Genomic DNA, 20290 nt, shown 5'->3' on the forward strand with positions numbered 1-20290 from the left:
TTAAGGCTAGAAACAAGTATTTTTCAAACTAATATAACTTTAAAACGTGCAAGCCAATTTCAAATCTATTGAAAGTAATGGAGAGAAGAAATTTGGTTCTATATTTGCTGAAAAAATGGCAGAGATAATTTTTTTTACTCGAGACCAATTCCACGCCAAATCGGTCAGTCACCAAACTTGACTATCTTTGATCTGGATGATACTTGGCACATATTTTCAGTATGATAGACCAAGTATTTTCCGCAGGAGAGGAGACCCTTTTGGCTCAAGGGTAATTTTTGAAAAGGGCCTATGTGTTTTTGCACACATACTTTAAAAAAAAATGTAGTTCGAAAACAGTTGGTTGTAGAAAAAAATTTACTAAGAAGGAGTTGTAGGAAACTAATAAGGCTTTATAAAAAAAATATACACGGAATTTTTTTTTCGTTTTTTTACAAAAAAAAATTTAAAATAAACCTCAAAATTCAAATAACAAAAAAAAACGTATTTTTGATTTTTTTAATATTTTTTTAATAAAAACTTGAATAGAAAGCAGAAGTTTTGAAAACAACTCCAGGATGGACAAACTTTTAATAAAAAAGTTTTCCTAAGAGCAACTTTTAAGGCATTTTTGAAACTTTCATTATTTACGGCAAAATGCTCAGTAAGATGTCAGTATATAATTGTAAAAATCATTTCAAACGATAATGCTCATATCGATAAACTTCCTATATGTAACAGTTTTCGAGATATTTCAAATTTACTTTCATCATAATCAATTTTTTGTAGAAAATATGCCCTTTTCGTAAGTTATACGTGATTGTCCATCAAATATGATAAGTTTTGCAAGATATGCATGTACTTACCTTCAACTTACCCTTGCACCAATAGACTATTGGAAAATTGGTTTTAAACTTATAAGATAAATAAGATAAATAAATGAAATACCCATGCGTTTTTATTTGCATCTTACATTTATTACTTTCGATCGTCTTTAATAATAATAATTTGTACATAAACCTTTTCGTTGGATATATTTTTATTTGATGAACTTTTGATTGGCATGTTTTTATATGTTATAAATGGTGCGTTCTTCGTCATTCGAAAATAGTTTCGCTGATATTTTATTTTCGGAAATCGGAACAATACAGTGATATTTTCTTGTACCTGGGATCGTTTGGGCCTTTTCAAAAATGCTTTCCCATTCTGCAGCCCCCTGTTCGTATTCCTTTTGTGACACAAATGACATTTTTGTTAAATAATAATTACTCTTCTGGTTAGCCCATGCATATAACTCTGCTGCACTTGTGATTGGATGTTCGTGTTCTACAGCCACACTTGCGTTCCTTGCCATCCGTTTCAATGTGCCACCAATCGCGTCACATGGTCCCTTGCCATGCGAAGTTGCAAAAAAAGTGCCATTCAACATCAATATTGTACTTCGTTTTAAATTTACAAAGACTTGCAAAATTTTTGCTATTTTTATCGCTTTTTTCAATTGTATTTTTGTTTGCAAAAAGGTCAGTAATTTTGAAATAAATACTTACACCGCAATTGTATCGTGTTTTAAAACTTCAGAGATTACGATCAAACTTAATTTTTAATTATACCTAATTCTGAATAATAAATGCAAAAAGGATGAATAGTAGCTTGTTGATTATTCCAGTAACTACTTTGGGCAGCATCTTGAAGAACAAATGAATAATTTTCGGAAAAATCACAAATTATGACAACTTTTCCATTTTTAAGACTATTTTTTTGTATTTCTCAAGAAACTAGACTGCTGAGTTTTAATATAATCATGGGATACCAGTTTATCCAACTTTTCGCAAAAATAAGGAACAAATCCATCTACTGGTTTTACAAGTTTCTCTAAACTACATCGATCAGTTGAAACCCATTGTTCAAAACATATTTCAGACATACCCTGTTCCTCGAATTTTTCTGAAAAACTACTTTCAAAATCTGAGAGACCTGGACAACGTTCGCATTTGCGGGGATAACAATGTTTAGTTCTGGATGATGAGCTGCATAATATTTCTTCAAAATAATGGTTGAAATTTTTTTCGAATGAATATTTTCTAAGACAATGAAGCATTAAATTGATATTTCCATGGATGGTACAAACACAAATATTGTGAGAACCTGAACTACCAAGTAATTTGCAATGCTTTGGTTTTAGTGCTGCAAATGAACTAAATCCAATGCTATTTTTACTAACTTCTTGAAATGTAATAAAAGCTTCTCGCAATGTACAAACTAAAAGTCGCTTTTGAATATGAATCTTCTTACCTTCCTTCTTCACTGAAACGTAATCGTTTAGTCCTGGCGTGGCTCTGCTTATCTGGTCGCTTTCGAAGAACTGCAATACCTCGTTTTTAATTTCGGGATCCAAACCGTGTCCTAACCTTTTGTTGGGGGTGGCCAATACTCCTTTCCCGTTTGCCAAGCATCGCACTTGCAATACAATGTATTTTTTTGTTTCAAACTCGTCCATTACCGTTTGCGTTGACCAAGATTTCGGCAAAATCGTCAGAATCCTTATTTGATCGTCTCTCGATGAACCTGGATCAGCAAATCTCTCCTTCAGTTGTCCGATCATCTCATTGTGTTCCGCAGCTTTCAATTTTAGTTGCTCCAGGTCATCTTCTTTCGCTTGAAAACCGAAGATGCGTTTCTTAATGCCATTGGTAATGTCCATATACTTTCTCCGGGGATAGTTAACATTCTGGAATTTTTTTTTGTCGATATTGGCGATACGTTGATACCAGCTATGCCCTTGTTGAATAGCTCAATATTATGCGTCCTGGAAAATTGTTACTCTCCACTATCCTGAGATGATGCTGTTGTTATTGACGTAGTTGATGGTATTTCTTCGAGGCCATGTCGAGATGTAGATGGCTGCGGCTCCGCGATGTCCATGACTGACGGTTGCACTTCTAGTTCCAGATTTTCAGCACATGGTTCGATTCTATTTAAATTCAAGCGACACGTATCACAGATTGATAGAGATGTATCCAAATTAAATTTCCACTCTAGGAACTTATGTTTTTCAATTAAATTTTCGGATAATTTACGAAGCTTTGACGAACACCGTTTATTAGGAAACGGCTTGCAACACTCGACCTTCTTGAATTCCATATTCAAATTATACTTGTTCACTCAAAAAGATTTTTTTTAGTGATGTCTGTTTTCAAAAGGATGGTCATGCTTATATACAAACGTAGGTACCATTTGGATATTCAGGTATAAATATGTTTTGGTATTGAAGCTACTCTAACAGAGAAGCTCTTTTGGAATGCCATGGAAGACATTATAATGTACCTAAAATAATAAGATGGATAGGTACATCAATATTACCAACTTAAATAGGATGAAACTACGCTTGATAATGAAAATAGGTGCAACTTAACTTGTGTTGGTTTCTATATTTAAAATAATAGTGTTTTCATTTCCCCTGTAAATTCTAAACGGGTTGTCTGATCGTTCAATCGTCAAAAGACAAATTGAAGGTAAATATATGTGTATCTTGCTAAACTTATCAATGCTGATGGAGAATCACGATTAACTTATGGAAATGGCTTATTTTCTACAAAAAAATGATTTTGATGAAAGTAAATTTGAAATATCTCGAAAACGGTTATATTTAGGAAGTTTATCGATATGAGCACTATCGTTTGAAATGATTTTTATAATCATATACTAACATCAAACTGAACATTTTTCCGTAAATAATGAAATTTTCAAAAATGCATCAAAAGTTGCTCTTAGAAAAACTTTTTTGTTAAAAGTTTGTCCATCCTAGAGTTGTTTTCAAAACTTTGGCTTTCTATTCAAATTTTTATACAAAAAATATAAAAAAAAATCAAAAATACGTTTTTTTTGTTATTTGAATTTTGAGGTTTATTTTTAATATTTTTTGTAAAAAAATGAAAAAAAAAAATCCGCGTATATTTTTTTTATAAAGCCTTATTAGTTTCCTACAACTCCTTCTTAGTAATTTTTTTTCTGCAACCAAGTGTATTCGACCTACATTTCTTTTAAAAGTATGTGTGCAAAAACACATAGGCCCTTTTCAAAAATTATCCTTGAGTCAAAAGGGTCTCCTCTACTGCGGAAAATACTTGGTATATCATACTGAAAATATGGGCAAAGTATCATCCAAATCGAAGATGGTCGAGCACGATTTCAGGTTTTTTAGCTCATTCTGGATGGAATCCCTCTCGAGATATTTGAATTAGAAAATTGTCAATTTTAAGGAAAAATTGATGACAAGTTATATTGGTTTGAAAAAAATACTTGTTTATTACCTTAAAATGACTAAATCTTTTGATTCAGTGGTCCAAACGTCATAATTAGGTGATCAAAATTTGTGTTTTAAAAAAATTAAAAAAAATCATTAAATGCATTAATAGATTTCCGTCGTTCATAGCTTATTGCTAGCAATTCACAGTAGTCCAGTATTCGAATAAGATACTGAAGAAGTCTGCAAATTGTAGGCGAAATACGCGTATATGTCAAGGATAAGCAAATAAGGTAGTGGAATTAAATGGAAATTTACGAGTGTTCAGGGCATAAATTCATTTGTGAATTGATTTCAAGAAAATGGCGAAAGAAATTTAAAAAAAAACACCAAGGGGTTTTCAAAGAAAATTTCGAGAGTTTTGACCAGAGTTAAAAGAAAATGTTGAGTAACATTTCATAGGAATCGAAATCTCAGAAGGATTCCATTCAAATTCTTAGACGGGGTATCAAGGAAATTCCAAATGAAATTCAGAGGAAATTTTAAGTTTTTGATTTCTTGGAGAGTTGTCTGGAGATTAAGCAGAATTTCAAGTAAACTCTGGAATTCATATCATGGGAATTTTGAATAAAATAGGAAGGATTGATTTGGAATAATAAAAAAAAAACCCGAAAATGATAGGTTCAGATTCAGTTTTTACAAATATATTTCCAAAATGTCTGGAATCTTCAATATTTTCTTTTAGGGCACAAGCACTTTAAGTACATCTGGAATTGGAATAAGACGAAACATAGCTTTGAAATATTGCTGAATGATTAAATCCACAAAAAAATAAGTCGGGAAACTGAATGGGAATTAAACAGCAAATAGAACAAGTCATTGTTTTTTTTTTATAATCCATTTATTAGTCAAGGCTCAAATGGGTAAGCTTTGCGGAGCCGAATATTTTTAACATGATTGTGTGTGAATATCATTTTCTTACAACTAATGTTAGTAGAACGGGGGCCGATTACTCGCGGCTTACTCGAGATTAGGGATTACATTTATTGATCATTGGAGGGAGGACAAGGGAAAGCATTTTGAACTAATTTAAAACTTAAACGTAAAGGATGACTAAAACATTGAACACATACATCCACAGCTTTAAGAAAGTCGTAAATAAGCTTCATAAAGTCGATATCACGGCAAGCCAAGACGTCTCTAATTGGCTTAAAGGGTTGTTTTCCTCGGACCCTAAGGGAATTACACAGAACGGATCTCGCCTCATGATGCAAGGAGCAGGACCAAACAACATGCTCGATGTCGTGATAACCGTTTCCACATGTGCACAAGTTGCTGTCGGCAAGCGTAATATGGAAGAGGTGGGCGTTTAACGAACAGTGATTGGACATGAGCCTGGACATTACACGAATAAAATCACGACTCATATCCAACCCTTTGAACCAGGGTTTGATCGACACCTGTGGGACAATAGAATATAGCCATCTTCCCAGATCACCATCATTCCACTTTTGTTGCCAGTTGGCGAGGACTTGCTGACGAGAAATCGTGAAAAATTCGTGGTAGGCGATTTGTCGCTCGAAATTTTTTTTTTTTTTTTTAAGGCTTTATCAAAGAGATTTTTAGCCTTAGGCTAGTTCATCTCTACGCTCGTAAATATCGCCTTCCATAGCGCCCACCTTGGCCAGCGAGTCCGCTTTCTCATTGCCCGGGATAGAGCAATGAGAAGGGACCCATACCAAGGTGATGATATGCGAGCTGTTTGATAAAGCACTCAATGACGATCGTATTTCCTGGAGGAAATACGCCGAGTGCTTCATCGGCCTAATTGAACACATAGCCTCCAGGGAGTTTAGGCTATCCGTAAAAATGAAATGATGGTCAGGTGGAAGTGAGGCAATACGCTCTAGCGTGTACGATATAGCTGCAAGTTCAGCAACGTATACCGAACACGGCTTTTGAAGCTTGTATGAGGCGCTATGAAGATCGTGGAATACTCCAAAACCAGTGGACGCATTTATCACCGACCCATCTGTGAAAAATCTCTTCTCGGTGGGGACGTGGCGGTATTTGTTCGCAAACATAGTTTGGACAATCAGGGAACGGTGAGACTCTGGAATTCCTTGAATCTCCTGCCTCATTGTGAGATCGAATCTCACGGAAGAACAACTGAAATGATGGGAGACAGCGCGATTGGGGTTGAACGAGGAGGGGCCGATGTCCAGAGTCATGTACTCGTAGTACAATCTCATGAATCGTGTTTGAGGATTCCGCTCTAGCATGACTTCACAGCGGATGAGGAACCGGAACGATAAATCTGCAAAACGATTTGTTAAGGTGAGGACGCCCGCAACAACTTCAAGACTCATGGTATGCGTCGATTGCATACAACCTAGCGCGATTCGAATGCAACGATATTGAATCCTTTGGAGCTTCAATATGTGCGTCCCCGCCGCCGATTGAAAGCAAAAGCTACCGTACTCCAAAATCGAGAGAATGGTAGTCTTGTAGAGTCTTATCTGATCTTCCGGATAGGCACCCCATGAAGTTCCGGTAATGGATCGAAGGAAATTGATTCGCTGTTGGCATCTCTGCCTCAGGTACGCTATGTATTTTCCCCAAGTGCACTTGGAATCGAACCAGACACCTAAATACTTAAACGACATGCTGTGAGTGATTGTTCTACCCATAAGTTGAAGCTGAAACAGTGCTGGATAAAGCTTCCTAGAAAAAACAACCATCTCTGTTTTCTCCAGAGAGAATTCGATACCCAGATTCATTGCCCAAGTAGACAAATTATCCAAGGTATCTTGCAATGGTCCTTGCAGGTCCGGTGCTGTTGGTCCAACCATGGAAACCACGCCGTCATCTGCAAGCTGCCTTAGTGTGCAATTTTGGGCCAGACATTCATCAATGTCTTTGACATAGAAGTTGTACAGGAGGGGACTTAAACATGAGCCTTGTGGAAGACCCATGTAGCTGATTCGTGCAATTTCCGTGTTGCCATGAGAGAAGCTCATTCGTTTCTCGGACAACAAATTAAACAGGAAATTGTTAATAATCGGAGAAAGCCCACTCGCATGGAGTTTGTCCGAAAGGATGTCGATGCAAACAGAATCAAACGCCCCTTTAATGTCCAAGAAAACTGAACCATCTGCTGTTTTTCAGCATAGGCTAATTGGATTTCAGTTGAAAGCAACGCAAGGCAGTCGTTTGTCCTTTTGCCCCTACGGAATCCAAATTGCGTATCTGAGAGTAAGCCATTCGCCTCAACCCACTTGTCCAGACGAAGAAGAATCATTTTTTCTAACAGCTTCCGAATACACGACAGCATCGCGATGGGACGGTACGAATTATGATCCGACGCGGGTTTACCGGGCTTCTGGATGGCGATAACTCTCACTTGTCTCCAATCATCCGGAACAATGTTGAGCTCCAGGAATCGATTGAACAAGTTCAACAATCGCCTCTTTGTGACGTCTGGGAGGTTCTTGAGCAGGTTGAACTTGATTCGATCCATTCCCGGAGCCGAGTTATTGCATGAAAGAAGAGCAATTGAGAATTCTACCATCGAAAACGGGGAGTCCATGTCATCCTTTTCCAGTGGCGGATCGCGAGTGTTGCATGGAACCGGAATCGAATCGGGACAAACCTTCTGCGCGAAGTCGAAAATGCACTTGTTAGAGTACTCCTTGTCCTCGTTGACCGACGATGCCGCGTTACGCATTCTCCTGCCGACATTCCAGAGTAGTCATTGTTTTTGGTAAGGACTCGCTCTTTTTTGATTGTATATTCAGAAATTCTTACGTAAAAATTTGTTCGTATGGTACGGATTATTTATTTTTCTCGGTTCTTTCATTAAATTTCGGAGTTTTTCCTGGTTTTTCCGGATTCTTTTAAAATTCCAGGCTATTTCCCGGTTTCCCCGCCTCGCTGGCAACCATGATTTCGAATTTCAATTAATTTGAGGACCCCCCTGATGTTCTAAATTTTAAGCACAACAATTTCACCGAAAACACTAATCGTCTTAACCTTAAAGCAAAACTAGGACTACTTTCTTGCTAAATTACCATACTGGACCACTGTGCACTGGTCATTTTATTTTAATATTGACCATCTTAACATTTAAGAGTTCGAATTCTAAACCTGCTACTGCTTTCAAACAATTCATTTCTGCGACCTGTGGGGAAAAATACTGTTCAGTGGAGCAAAATGAGCAATACCAAGTTTATCCGGACCAAAATAGAAACAGCACCCCTCCATATTCCAATTCATTTATCATTTACCTTCACTGACACTACTGCTGGGATTCTGTTGTTCGCCTGACGCCGATGAGCTGCTGGTGCCGGTGCAGTATCCTTTTGCTGCTATTCGATGCCAGGGATCCTGAAAACAGAAAAAGAGAGAGAGCCAAAAAAACGAAAATTATTTATCGGAAAACACAACAACACAGGACAATTGCTGTCGTGGCTTGATTTTTCCAGTGTAGGAAGCAGCTGTGGTGAAAAATTGATGATGTAAAAATTCCATTTAATTATGGTCCCACACGTGTGCCGTCGTCATCGTCGTCGTTGTTATTGGTTTGGGTAAGCAAATACCGACCTCGGCGGGGACAAAAACAAACTCAATCTGCGTTGGCGCCAGACCAGACTCCGTCTGGAAGTCCGGGAGCATAAAACAACAAGCGGACACAAATATACGGGAAAATATACACTTCCATTTGGCATAACACAAACGTTTGTGGTTTGATACCGTAGGTAGGTGCATATATAGCGTTAAACATACACGAGGGAATCAATTTTGTTCCCCCATTTCAAGGCTCTGCGCTTGTTGTCCGCGGCCGGCGGAAGGATCCCCGGAAATGGTTGATGTTTTATTTCCATGGGTTTGTTTTCATTTGGCGATTGGTTGGAAAAAGTGCGAGGGAAATTAGACGAATTACGACATTTGAACGATAGAGGTTCATTTATCATTAGCTGAGAGTCGGGAAGATGGATATGTTTATCGTGATGGATTCCGTGAGAAAATGACTTATGATGACCCATTCCGGTATCCGATTGACGTATTTTAGATGCAGGCAGATTATTCACCACATATAATCGATTCTACTGTGATGTGATTGATTGTGGAATGGTTGAGACGAACTGCTTCCAAAATTGGCTCCAAATGGAATTTGCCCAAGATTTCCCACAAAAATTCATCGTCCCCATCCGCTTTAAACCACCCAAAGTTGCATCACATCTACATAAAAGTACATTCCTTCGAAACTTCGAAGCGAAAATACATCCTGTCAAGCATCGCATCGCAGTCGAGTATCCTCTTCTAGCCGAGGAGGAGATTCCTATTTCTCGTCTTTCACTGTGGCAAAGTGCAATTCTAGCTCATAACGAGCCACATAACGAGTTGAGTTTTGCAGAAACACCCAGGAATGCCAAAACACAACCACTTCCGAAATTGCCAAGCAGAGCTAGACTGACGGACGAGAGGGGCAAGATACTGGAAGTTGGAGTTGATGCCCACCAGAAGACGCCACTCATTTGGACACGAAAGAATTCCATTTGCATAAATCTGGTTTAATTTGGCCGGGGGTGGTCTGGGTTTTTGTCATTTATTTGCCCTTCAAGGCATGCCGAAGATGCAAACAAAAACAACCTCATGGAGTAAAGGTCCTTTTTGGGCATGCATTTCTAACGGGGATGATTCTGCCGAAGGCACGTGATGGTTGTCAATTTTCAAGACTTACGTACCTAATTGCGATCGATCGTGGTTCATCAAATATTGACCGGGACAAATCGAATCCAGTGAACGGGGTCAGCACTGCAGGTTTTCGTTATTCGAGTTCACGGGTAATAATGGTTCATTTGCGTGTTGGGGGCATTTGTCAGAATTTTAGTACATTGACGGGGTAAATTGTGTTTCCGTTGCAGCACGGTAAGGGAGGAACGATTTTTGGAATATCTAGCGGTACCACGAGGTGAATGGTAATTCAATTTGATGACTTTCATTTTTTTCGATATTAACTAAATTCGATTGATGTCAAGCAATATTTTACTAAAGCTGAACCTCTTGACAGTAGATTAGGAACCATACTTACGCTCCAATTTAATCCATTATTAATTTGTAAAGACTTTCAATGATAGTCCATATTACTTGAAGACGTTGCGAATAATTAAACTAGAGAGTGTTTGGCATTGCCAAAGTTTTCTTAGCAGAGTTTACGGGACCAATAGACGGGGCTAACTTAGCCAATATCGTTAAGTTAAGTAAGGATATCCCTACATTCTAACGAAATCATTATTGCAGCTATGCAAAAAAACCAAAACCTTTCAGAAAGAACTTACTTACTTACCAATCAGGCTAAGGCCTTGTTGTCCTCTGCTGTCCGAAGAAGTTATCTCCACCCTACTCGATCCATGGCCGCAGTTCGCCAGCCTCGTAGTCTGCGACGGGTCCGCAGGTCACCTTCTACTTGGTCGATCCACCTTGCCCGCTGCGCGCCTCTTCTTCTTGTTCATGTTGGGCCGCTTTCTAGAACCATTTTCACTGGGTCGAAGTGCGGCATTCTTACGACGTGCCCAGCCCACCGTAGTCGCCAAATTTTTGCAATGTGGACGATGGATGGTTCTCCCAGCAGCTGGTGCAATTCGTGGTTCATTCGCCTCCTCCACATTCCATCATCCATCTGCACTCCACCGTAGATGGTACGCAATACCTTCCGTTCGAAAACACCAAGGGCACGTTGGTCCTCCACGAGCATAGTCCAGGTCACGTGGCCGTAGAGGACCACTGGCCTAATCAGCGTCTTGTAAATAGTCAACTTCATGCGGCGACGAATTTTATTCGACCAGAGTGTCCTCCGGAGTCCATAGTAGGCACGATTCCCTGCCATAATGCGTCTTTGAATTTCTCTGCTGGTATCATTTTCGGTGGTCACCAGTGAGCCCAAATACACGAACTCATCGACCACCTCGATTTCGTCACCGTCAATCTGAACTCGGGGTGGGAGGCTAACATTGTCTTCCCTAGAACCTCTTCCTTTCATGTATTTTGTCTTTGAAGCGTTGATGGCAAGTCCAATCCGCCTAGCTTCAGCCTTCAGTCTGATGTACGTTTCCGCCATCGCCTCAAAGCTCCGTGCCATAATGTCAGTCAATGTCATCGGCGAAGCCAAGACTTCCTGAAGATCGTGCCACTCGTGTCTATCCCAGCTCTTCTGATCACACCTTCTAACGCGATGTTGAATAGACACGAAAGTCCATCACCTTGCCGTAACCCCCTCCGAGATTCAAAGGGACTCGAGAGTGTCCCCGATACTCGAACAACGCACATCACTCGATCCATCGTCGCCTTGACCAATCGCGACAGTTTATCCGGAAATCCGTACTCGTGCATAATCTGCCATAGCTGATCTCGATCGGTTGTGTTGTATGCGGATTTGAAATCGATGAACAAATGATGTGTGGGCACGTTGTATTCGCGGCATTTCAGAAGAACCTCCCGAATCTCGAAAATTTGGTCCGTGGTAGCGCGGGCACCCATGAATTCCGCCTGATATTGCCCCACGAACTCTCTTGCAAATGGTGACAGGCGGCGGCATAGAATTTGGGAGGCGCTTAGCAGTGTGATCGCGCGGTTGTTGCAGCAATCCAACTTGTCGCCCTTTTTGTAGATTGGGCATACGACACCTTCCATCCACTCCTCCGGTAATATCTCCTCCTCCCAAATCTTGGCAATTACACAGTGCAGCGCTCTAGCCAGTACTTCACCACCGTATTTTAATAGCTCACTTGGTAGTTGATCTACACCAGTTGCTTTGTTGTTTTTCAGCCGACCGATCTCCTTCTCAACTTCTTGAAGATTAGGGACCGGTAGCCTGTCGTCTTCTGCGCGTGCTCCAAGCTCTGTTGCCGTGCCACCTTCGTTTTCTGCTGCTTTACCGTTGAGGTGCTCGTCATAGTACTGCTTCCACCTCTCAATCACCTCACACTCGTTCGTGAGAAGGTTACCGTCCAAGTACTTGCACATATCGGCTTGCGGCACGTAGCCTTTGCGCGAACTATTTAGCTTCTCATAGAACTTCCGTGTGTCGTTTACGCGGTACAGATTTTGCATCGCCTCGCGATCTCGGTCTTCTTGCTGACGTTCCTTCGGAAAATCGAGTTTTGTCTGTTCCGCGCTTGTCTGTATCGCTCCACATTCAATCTCGTGCGGTGTTACAGCATTTTCGCCCGTGCTGTATTCTTCTCCTTTACTAACAGTTTGCATTCGCCGTCAAACCAGTCATTTCTTCGGTCCGGGATTGCAGTCCTAGTGCCGCTGCAGCAGTACTATCTATGGCGGAACGGATGTCCCTCCAGCCATCTTCAAGAGAAGCTGCGCCAAGCTGCTCTTCCGTGGTTAGTGCAGCTCCCAGCTGCTGCGCGTAGTCCTGAAGTCTGACTTCATTTTTCATCCACAAGGTCGGAAATAACAAAAGCAATAGAACTAGAAAGAAGTGCTCATGTTTAAACGAAGGAAAAAATTCATAAACTCATTAAATTTTGATAAAAAAAATTTTATGAAAAGAACGGACAGCTTTAAAACAACTTAAAAATACAAAAAAATGAAGAAGTCTGCACATTGTAGACGAAATACGCGTATATGTTAAGGATAAGCAATGAAGCTACTGGAATCAAATGGAAATTACTAATCCTTCTGTCTTTTACTATATTTTACTATACTAAAGACGCCCACATTCAGGCTTGATTAAGGCTTGGTCTCAAAAGCAATTACTTGCATAGTAAATTTAGGAAGAACTGCTCTTATTTCAAAGAAGGATAAACTTCATGAAGCTTTTAAATGTTTATGAAAGAACTTTATAAGACTAAGTGCAGCTTTTAGAAACAGGAAAATATAATCATTTTACCATGCTTCTGCATTAATTTTCCCTCAGATGTCACTGCCTTTCATTTATAGCAACTGTAACATGGCCACAACGCATGGTAGTCTAGTCGCATAGGAGTATTGAGTGAAAACCCAAAATTTGATAACTTAAAAAAATATAACTCTAAAACGAAAAGACATATCGCTGATTTTTTGACATATTGTGTTAAAAAGCCTCAATGTCCAAGGAACGTTCTGAAACGTACTGATTTGCTACAAGTTCTCAACATCAGTTAGCTTAACTTTGACATAAAGTTATGTAAACTGTCTTAATACCAAACCTGAAAAACGCGTTTCGATACAGCATGTCTGTCCCGTTGCCGTGAAGCGACCTTGATCGTAGCATCGTCACGCCTTTTGCAGATTTCAATTGCAATATTGCATTTAAACGAAGACAACAAATCAAGAAGACTGGCATCTCTTCCATTTTCTCATACGAACGCTATGAGACAGGTACAATTACGTCATCTGCCGCTCAAAGGTAAATGCTTTGAATGAATTTGATAGCAAAGATTACATTCTCAGACGAAGGGTTTGTGTATTTGCTCATTTTTCTATGCGTTGCTTCCACCTTCACTCAAGCGCAGCGCTACTGTATCTGTCGCTTGGATTCTGGCAAAGTAGCCAGTCTTCTTGATTTGTTGTCTTCGATTTAAATTAAATATAGTACTCCACGTTCCCGACCAGATATTAATTTCTCTGTTGCTAACAACGGTCAGCGAGGAACAAATTCATTCGTACCATTCGTAGGTTCAAACAGCTCACAAGCTTTATCTATACCTGCTACCAACAATGTTCAGCAAGTAAATGGAGCTACCTATGCTGTTATTGCAGCTGGTAGAAATCGAAATCAATAATCCACATGATTACTGATATGCTGAAAACTAACTCCATGTTTGATGCTATTCAAACTGTAGTAAAATTTGCCAATAACATGAATTTGATTTTCAGTAATGGATTTTAAATCATTAAATATTTTGAATTAGAATGCTCGATCTCTTAAAGATAATGAAGACATATAACGTCCTTTGTGTATTTCCTCAACATTTAATGGTTCTGCATTATTTTACGACCTTTAGAACATCCTTAATTTTCTCAACGAAACAAGCACCTGTCCGCATTATTCCCAGACTCCCTTCGAAAGAAAAGCTCAAGATTACGCTTCCATGTACTCTTTCAATCCTTCATCTACGCTCTAATTTCCAGTTTGGTGTTTGTGGCTTTTTTTCTGCTTCCTTAGTTACTACCTACTTTTCCTTCGACACAAGTTAGCCGTGGACCCTCGTATAAAAGCAATTTTGCTATCTTAACAAAGATTGGCCAAAAAGCTTTCTCAGCCAACCTTGGAAGTCCTCTAGTTTTGCGCAGACTTTCGCCATGGTGCTATTTTTTATTTCCTTTTCACCGGCGTAGTCGACGATTTGCCAGATTTCGGTGCCGCTTATACTCTGCCGACTGAATTACCAATGAGCTACGTTTAATTTTTCTCATTAGTAATGCTACCACCAGTGCCGGTTCTTACTGCTGAATAAACTTTCAATCGATGCGAGCGACAGAGGTAAAACGATTAGTGGGTCATTCATATGACTCTAATGCGAAGCTATGCAGGATTGCATGTAGATTGCGAGCTTTAAGGTCACCATCTTAAATGGTCAAACCTCGAAATTGGAACAATGCCAAAGCAAACGGGCAGTGTCATAAAAGTGGGCCACCAAAAAAAAAGCTGCGTGCATAAAATCAACGTCGCTCTTGGGAACGAGTTCTCAGATACGAGAGTTGGCTCTACGTCAATTTAGAGCCAAATTTGAGTAATAAAATACAGACAGGAGATAGATAGGCCTAGAGGTTTTATGCGAATGGTATGAGTGTCTGAGCACCGCGAGGAACGGCATAAAAATGGAAAAATAATGGCCTCCTGATGGATTTCGGATAGCCTTACAGAGGAAGTTTAAAAACTCCTTTAAAGCTTCCGAATGGTTTTGGAATCAACTACCCGTGGGTGCGTTAAAACGATATAGCACAAGATTGGAAAATGAATATGTGCCATAAATTGCCATAGGATTTGGTCAAAGAATTTTGAATATGAATCTGCGAATATGAATACGAAGCTGTGCACCACCCTATCAGAACCAACAATACTGTTAAAACCGATTAATAGCCGACTAAAAAAATTCCCCAGAAAAGACTGCCACCACTCCGTGGAAATCTTGCGTGAAATTGATAAGTCACTTAAAAACAAGTAAATCTCTTCGCGTTTAATTCCCTCTCGACAGCATCTCGAACGTCAAACGCCCCACACAAAGCATCTCATCCGTCCGGGACGTGTTTTTCGGTAGAAACCATTCATCTCGTTCCACATCTCATTCTTTCACATGATTCCAGCAAATAGGCCTTTAAAAGCCGAAACTCAATTTCGGCGAAAACCTCTTCCTCTCTCTTCGCACCCAGAGTAGATTCTGGCATCCTTCAAGGCAGAATTTTCCCCCGGCGGCAAGTGACGGCGGCTGGCGGTGCGAATGAACCCAGTTTAGGAATTATTCATCTCATGGCGTGGGTGCGCTCGTGTGAGTCTTCTGTATGTACATCAGTACACGCACGAACCACCGAACAACGTGCATTCACTGTCGGTAGTCATCGTCCATATTCATAATTCAGCGAACGTGCTTTCATTTACCATTCGCGAGCTTTCATGTACCTATAACCAAGGGTAGTTCGAGTGAGTTGCTCCAATTCAACCCCGATCATGGAGGTCGGCGTTCAGTTGACTCGAAAGCGGTTAGAAAAAGTGCGATAACGACCAACTTTCTAGACGTCGAAAACAATGCAATTCAAGTGAGTTGAACGGCCCAAATTGAATCATCGAAGCAGGGCTGTGTAGCGAAGGTATGATTTAGATCTGACGTTGTTGGAGAGCCACAATACTGGCGTCACCGTCACCGTCGTTGCTGCGCCACCATTCCAAATTATATACATTAAGGCGATTATGAAGGCGTTCCATCAACTCGACTCGCAACGCAATAACGGCTACAACAAACACGGTTGGTACACCGCAAAGTGAGACTTTTGCTCGTGGGAATGAGTTTCAAGACTAGGAACAGTTTTCGAACAATCAGCAAGGGGGTTTCGGAGGTGATTGATTTAATGATGAACATACAGCTGAGGGTCGAAGGCTCAAATAATCCTTCTTCGTGCGCCGGTGTTCGAGGTCGGTATTTGCCCTGGGATTACACGAACCGAGTGCGTCCTTGGGCTTAATGAAGTCTTGAATTATGCGTTGGGAAGCGTGAGGAAACATGATGAGCCTCATTTAGACATTAGTGTTATCTAATTGCGGTGAGTGATCGATTTCAAACTCGTACGTACGGGCAATGTTCGCTGAAGCCGGCCACTTTTTGTTCTAGGTTCTTAACAATTTCTTTCATACTTATGCGATAGCTCTAGTTATGAACATAGAAGAATCGTTCGACAGTATGTGGAATCGATGGACCCCTCGTTAATTAGGGGCTCGAGCAGTTTAAGAAAAATATGTTGTTTGCAAATTGTTTGATGATTTAAATCAATATATCTCTAAAAATAATAGTAAAATTCCTAATGTTTGCATACCATTCGAAAGGGAAACGATAGGGCTTTTATTTTGAATGTTGATGCTCCTGCTCATCACATTCCATAAGAGTAGTCTTAAAGAAAGAGAGATATCGCAACAAATTTTCATTTTTTAACTCCAGGGTGTCAACTCAAAGAAGAAAACCATCACCATTAGAAGCAGTGTTGAAAATATTCAGCAAAATTCACTATGACTCGCAAACGTTTCCCTTGTTGCACTTCGTGAAACATCGTGAACTTTTTCAACCCTGCTTAGAAGTTCTTTTCTGACTGTTTCCGAACTCAACGTTAGGTTGCAGAAGTTCACCCAGTTCTCATAATCTTACATGTGAAACACTTGTCTTTAATCCCCTTATATTGTTTTCCCTTGAGCACAATTTGAGACCCAACACTTGAGAGATAGAAAATGGACGTTTTGGACAAAGTTTCTTAAAATGGCTTCATCTGCAATATTTCCATAGATGTTCATCAATTTCAACAAGACATAAAATAGTTATTATTTTTTTTATCTTAGTGTATACCCCCCTTAAAAAATCTTCACTTCTCAATTAAAGTACTAAAAAAATGAAGAAACATTCTAAAAAACATCAAAATGTTACACTCAGTAGTTTCGTCACAAATAGCCATGTCTCACTTTTTTTTTATTTCGTCCCACTGTGCTACGGTAGAATGTTGATCAATCAATCAAGCAAAGATAAATTTTAGGAGAGCTGCATGCAAATATAGATAATAATATCATGGTAATCTGATTCAGAATTGCAGAATTTCAAGCTAGTTTTAAGATAGTTTCAAGAGAATTTGTGAAAGATTTTATAAGAATTTCGAAGGAATAACAAGGAGCTTTTGGGAGGCAAGAAATTTTGAGCATGTTCCCAAAGAAACTATGAGTAGTACTCCAAGATAGTCTGAAGAAATTTCTAAACGAATAATAAGGCGAGTGTCAAGAGATCCTCTTAACAACATTTTGAGAAGAATTCTAAAGGAAATCTTGGACGAGTACATTTCCTATTTCTAAATCACTTTTGACTTGATCCTTGGACTTTTTGGAGTGATCCTAAGCAAATCCTTGAGAAATGTGCAAAGATATTCAGAGAAGACTTCCACAGAAACAATGAAGTATTTATTAAAAATCAGAAAAAATGGGGGGCTGTCCCCAGAGTTGGCTGGTAAACCATTGATACTTCGCGTATCTGCAGGTATAAAATAGACCCCACTAGCGGTCCTTAGCCTCTTGTCCAGTAACTCCTATCCCTACCTCCCCGCAGTGCCGGCTAGGGTACGAGTAACCATAGGGAAGATTGGGTAACCAACCCCGGTTGGACCTTGGTCGTATTCTGACAGGGAAGGGGAGGCCTCCTCTCTCCGGAAAGTGCAGTCTTCGAGCGTCTGTTCACCATGGAGGTGCGGCTCAAAACGGCGTCTGTTGTCCATGTTAGGAGCGGCTGATCAATGTCCTGGTGCCAGCGTGGGACTCTAAACAGTGCTGTGCACGATGGTCCCCCGGCGAGACAATGGGGGTTGGGTGGCGTACAGGAAGCAAGCAATGTAAATACGGACCGGAACAATCGTCATAGACCCAAGCAACTGAAATGGACTAACGATTGGAAACTCGGAACATGGAACTGCAAGTCTCTCAATTTCTTGGGAAGTACCAGCATTCTTTCCGATTTTCCGCAAGTTCGACATCGTCGGTACATACGTATAGGGATGGTTATACCATCTATCAGAGCTGCGGCAATACACATGAGCTGGGTACAGCTTTCATCGTGATGGGCAAAATGCAGAAGCGCGTGATTGGGTAGTGGCCAATCGATAGCAGAATATGCAAGTTGATGATCAAAGGCCGTTTCTTCAATGTCAGCATAATCAACGTGCACAGCCCTCACTTAGCAAGTGACGATGACGTTAAAGACGCTTTTTACGCCCAGCTGCAACGGGAATACGACAGCTGCCCAAGCTATGACGTCAAAATCGTCATCGAAGATCTTAACGCTCAGATCGGCCAGGAGGAGGAATTCAGACCGGTTATAGGAAATTTCAGCGATCACCAGCTAACGAACGCCAACGGCGTTAGACTCATCGATTTCGCCGTTTCTAAGAACATGGCCATACGTAGTACCTACTTCCAGCATAGCCTCCCATATCGGTACACCTGAAGATCACCGCAGCAGATAGAATCGCAAATCGACCACGTTTTGATCGACGGAAGGCACTTCTCGGACATTATCGACGTCCGGACCTATCGCGGCGCAAATATCGATTCGGACCACTACCTTCAGATCAAGGTGCGCCAAAAACTTTCCGTTGCCAACAACATTCGGTACGGACGCCCGCCACGGTACAATCTGGAGCGACTGAAGCAGCCCGAAGTCGCAACTGAGTACACTGGAGTCGCTTTTTACGCGGGTGATACGTCCCGCGTAAAAAAAAACCGCGTAAATTCCGGAATCCGCGTAAAAAAAAACCGCGTAAATTCCGAAATCCGCGTAAAAAAAAACCGAGTAAAAAAAAGACCGTGTAAGAAAAAACCGCGTAAAAAGCGATATACCGCGTAAATTAAAAAATCCGCGTAAAAAAAAACCAAAATCCGCGTAAAAAAAAACCGCGTAAATTCCGGAATCCGCGTAAAAAAAAACCGCGTAAATTCCAAAATCCGCGTAAAAAAAAACCGCGTAAAAAAAACCGTGTAAAAAAAAACCGCGTAAAAAGCGACTCCAGTGTACGTGCAATGCCTCGACGCAGCGTTGCCGGATGAGGGAGAGCTGACCGAAGCCCCTCTTGAGGACTGCAGGAGCAACGTGAAAGCAACCATTAACAGCGCTGCTGAAGGCGCCGTTGGGTTCGTGGAACGGAATCGACGGAACGATTGGTTCGACGAAGGGTGTCAGACGGTTTTGGACGAGAAGAACGCAGCGCGGGCGGTGATGCTGCAGCAAGCAACCCGGCATTATGTGGAGCGATATAAACAGAAGCGAAGACAGCAAACCCATCTTTTCCGGGATAAGAAGCGCCGCCTGGAAGAGCTGGAGTGCGAAGAAATGGAGCAGCTGTATCGTTCTCAAGAAACACGCAAGTTCTACAAGAAACTCTTCTACAAGCCGAAATGTGTCGGGATAAGGAAGGGGGTATCTTAACGGACGAACGTGAAGTGATTGAAAGGTGGAAGCAGCACTACGATGAACAACTGAACGGCGCAGAGGCGGAAGACCAAGGCGGCAGGATGAATGGCTTCGTCGGTACAGCGGATGAGGGGGACATGCCAGCTCCCATGATAGGTGCTATCCGACAGCTTAAGAACACCAAAGGAGCTGGGAAAGATGGTATCGGAGTGGAACTGAGCAAAATGGGCCCGGATAAGTTGGCCACTTGTCTGCACCGACTGATAGTCAGGATCTGGGATACAGAACTGCTACCGGAAGAGTGGAAAGAGGGAGTAATATGCCCAGTATATAAAAAAAGAGACAAACTAGAATGTGAGTACAATCGAGCGATCACTATTCTTAACGCGGCCTACAGAGTGCTTTCCCAGATCATCTTTCGCCG

At 40.8% G+C, this 20290-nt stretch overlaps 1 protein-coding gene across 1 annotated transcript in view; it reads right to left on the reverse strand.

Annotated features, from left to right (window-relative positions):
• The window catches only part of MCU (mitochondrial calcium uniporter), a 421200-nt gene that overhangs the window by 298626 nt on the left and 102284 nt on the right, over window positions 1–20290 (reverse strand). The window contains exon 2 of the mRNA XM_065231864.1: window positions 8509–8608. Coding sequence (XP_065087936.1) covers window positions 8509–8608 — 100 coding nt within the window. The remainder of the gene's footprint in view (window positions 1–8508; window positions 8609–20290) is intronic.

This window comes from Ochlerotatus camptorhynchus, unplaced genomic scaffold (assembly GCF_037179485.1).
Source record: "Ochlerotatus camptorhynchus isolate MF236.1 unplaced genomic scaffold, CSIRO-AGI_Acam_v1.1 ptg000361l, whole genome shotgun sequence".
In the NCBI taxonomy this organism is placed as follows: domain Eukaryota; kingdom Metazoa; phylum Arthropoda; class Insecta; order Diptera; family Culicidae; genus Ochlerotatus; species Ochlerotatus camptorhynchus.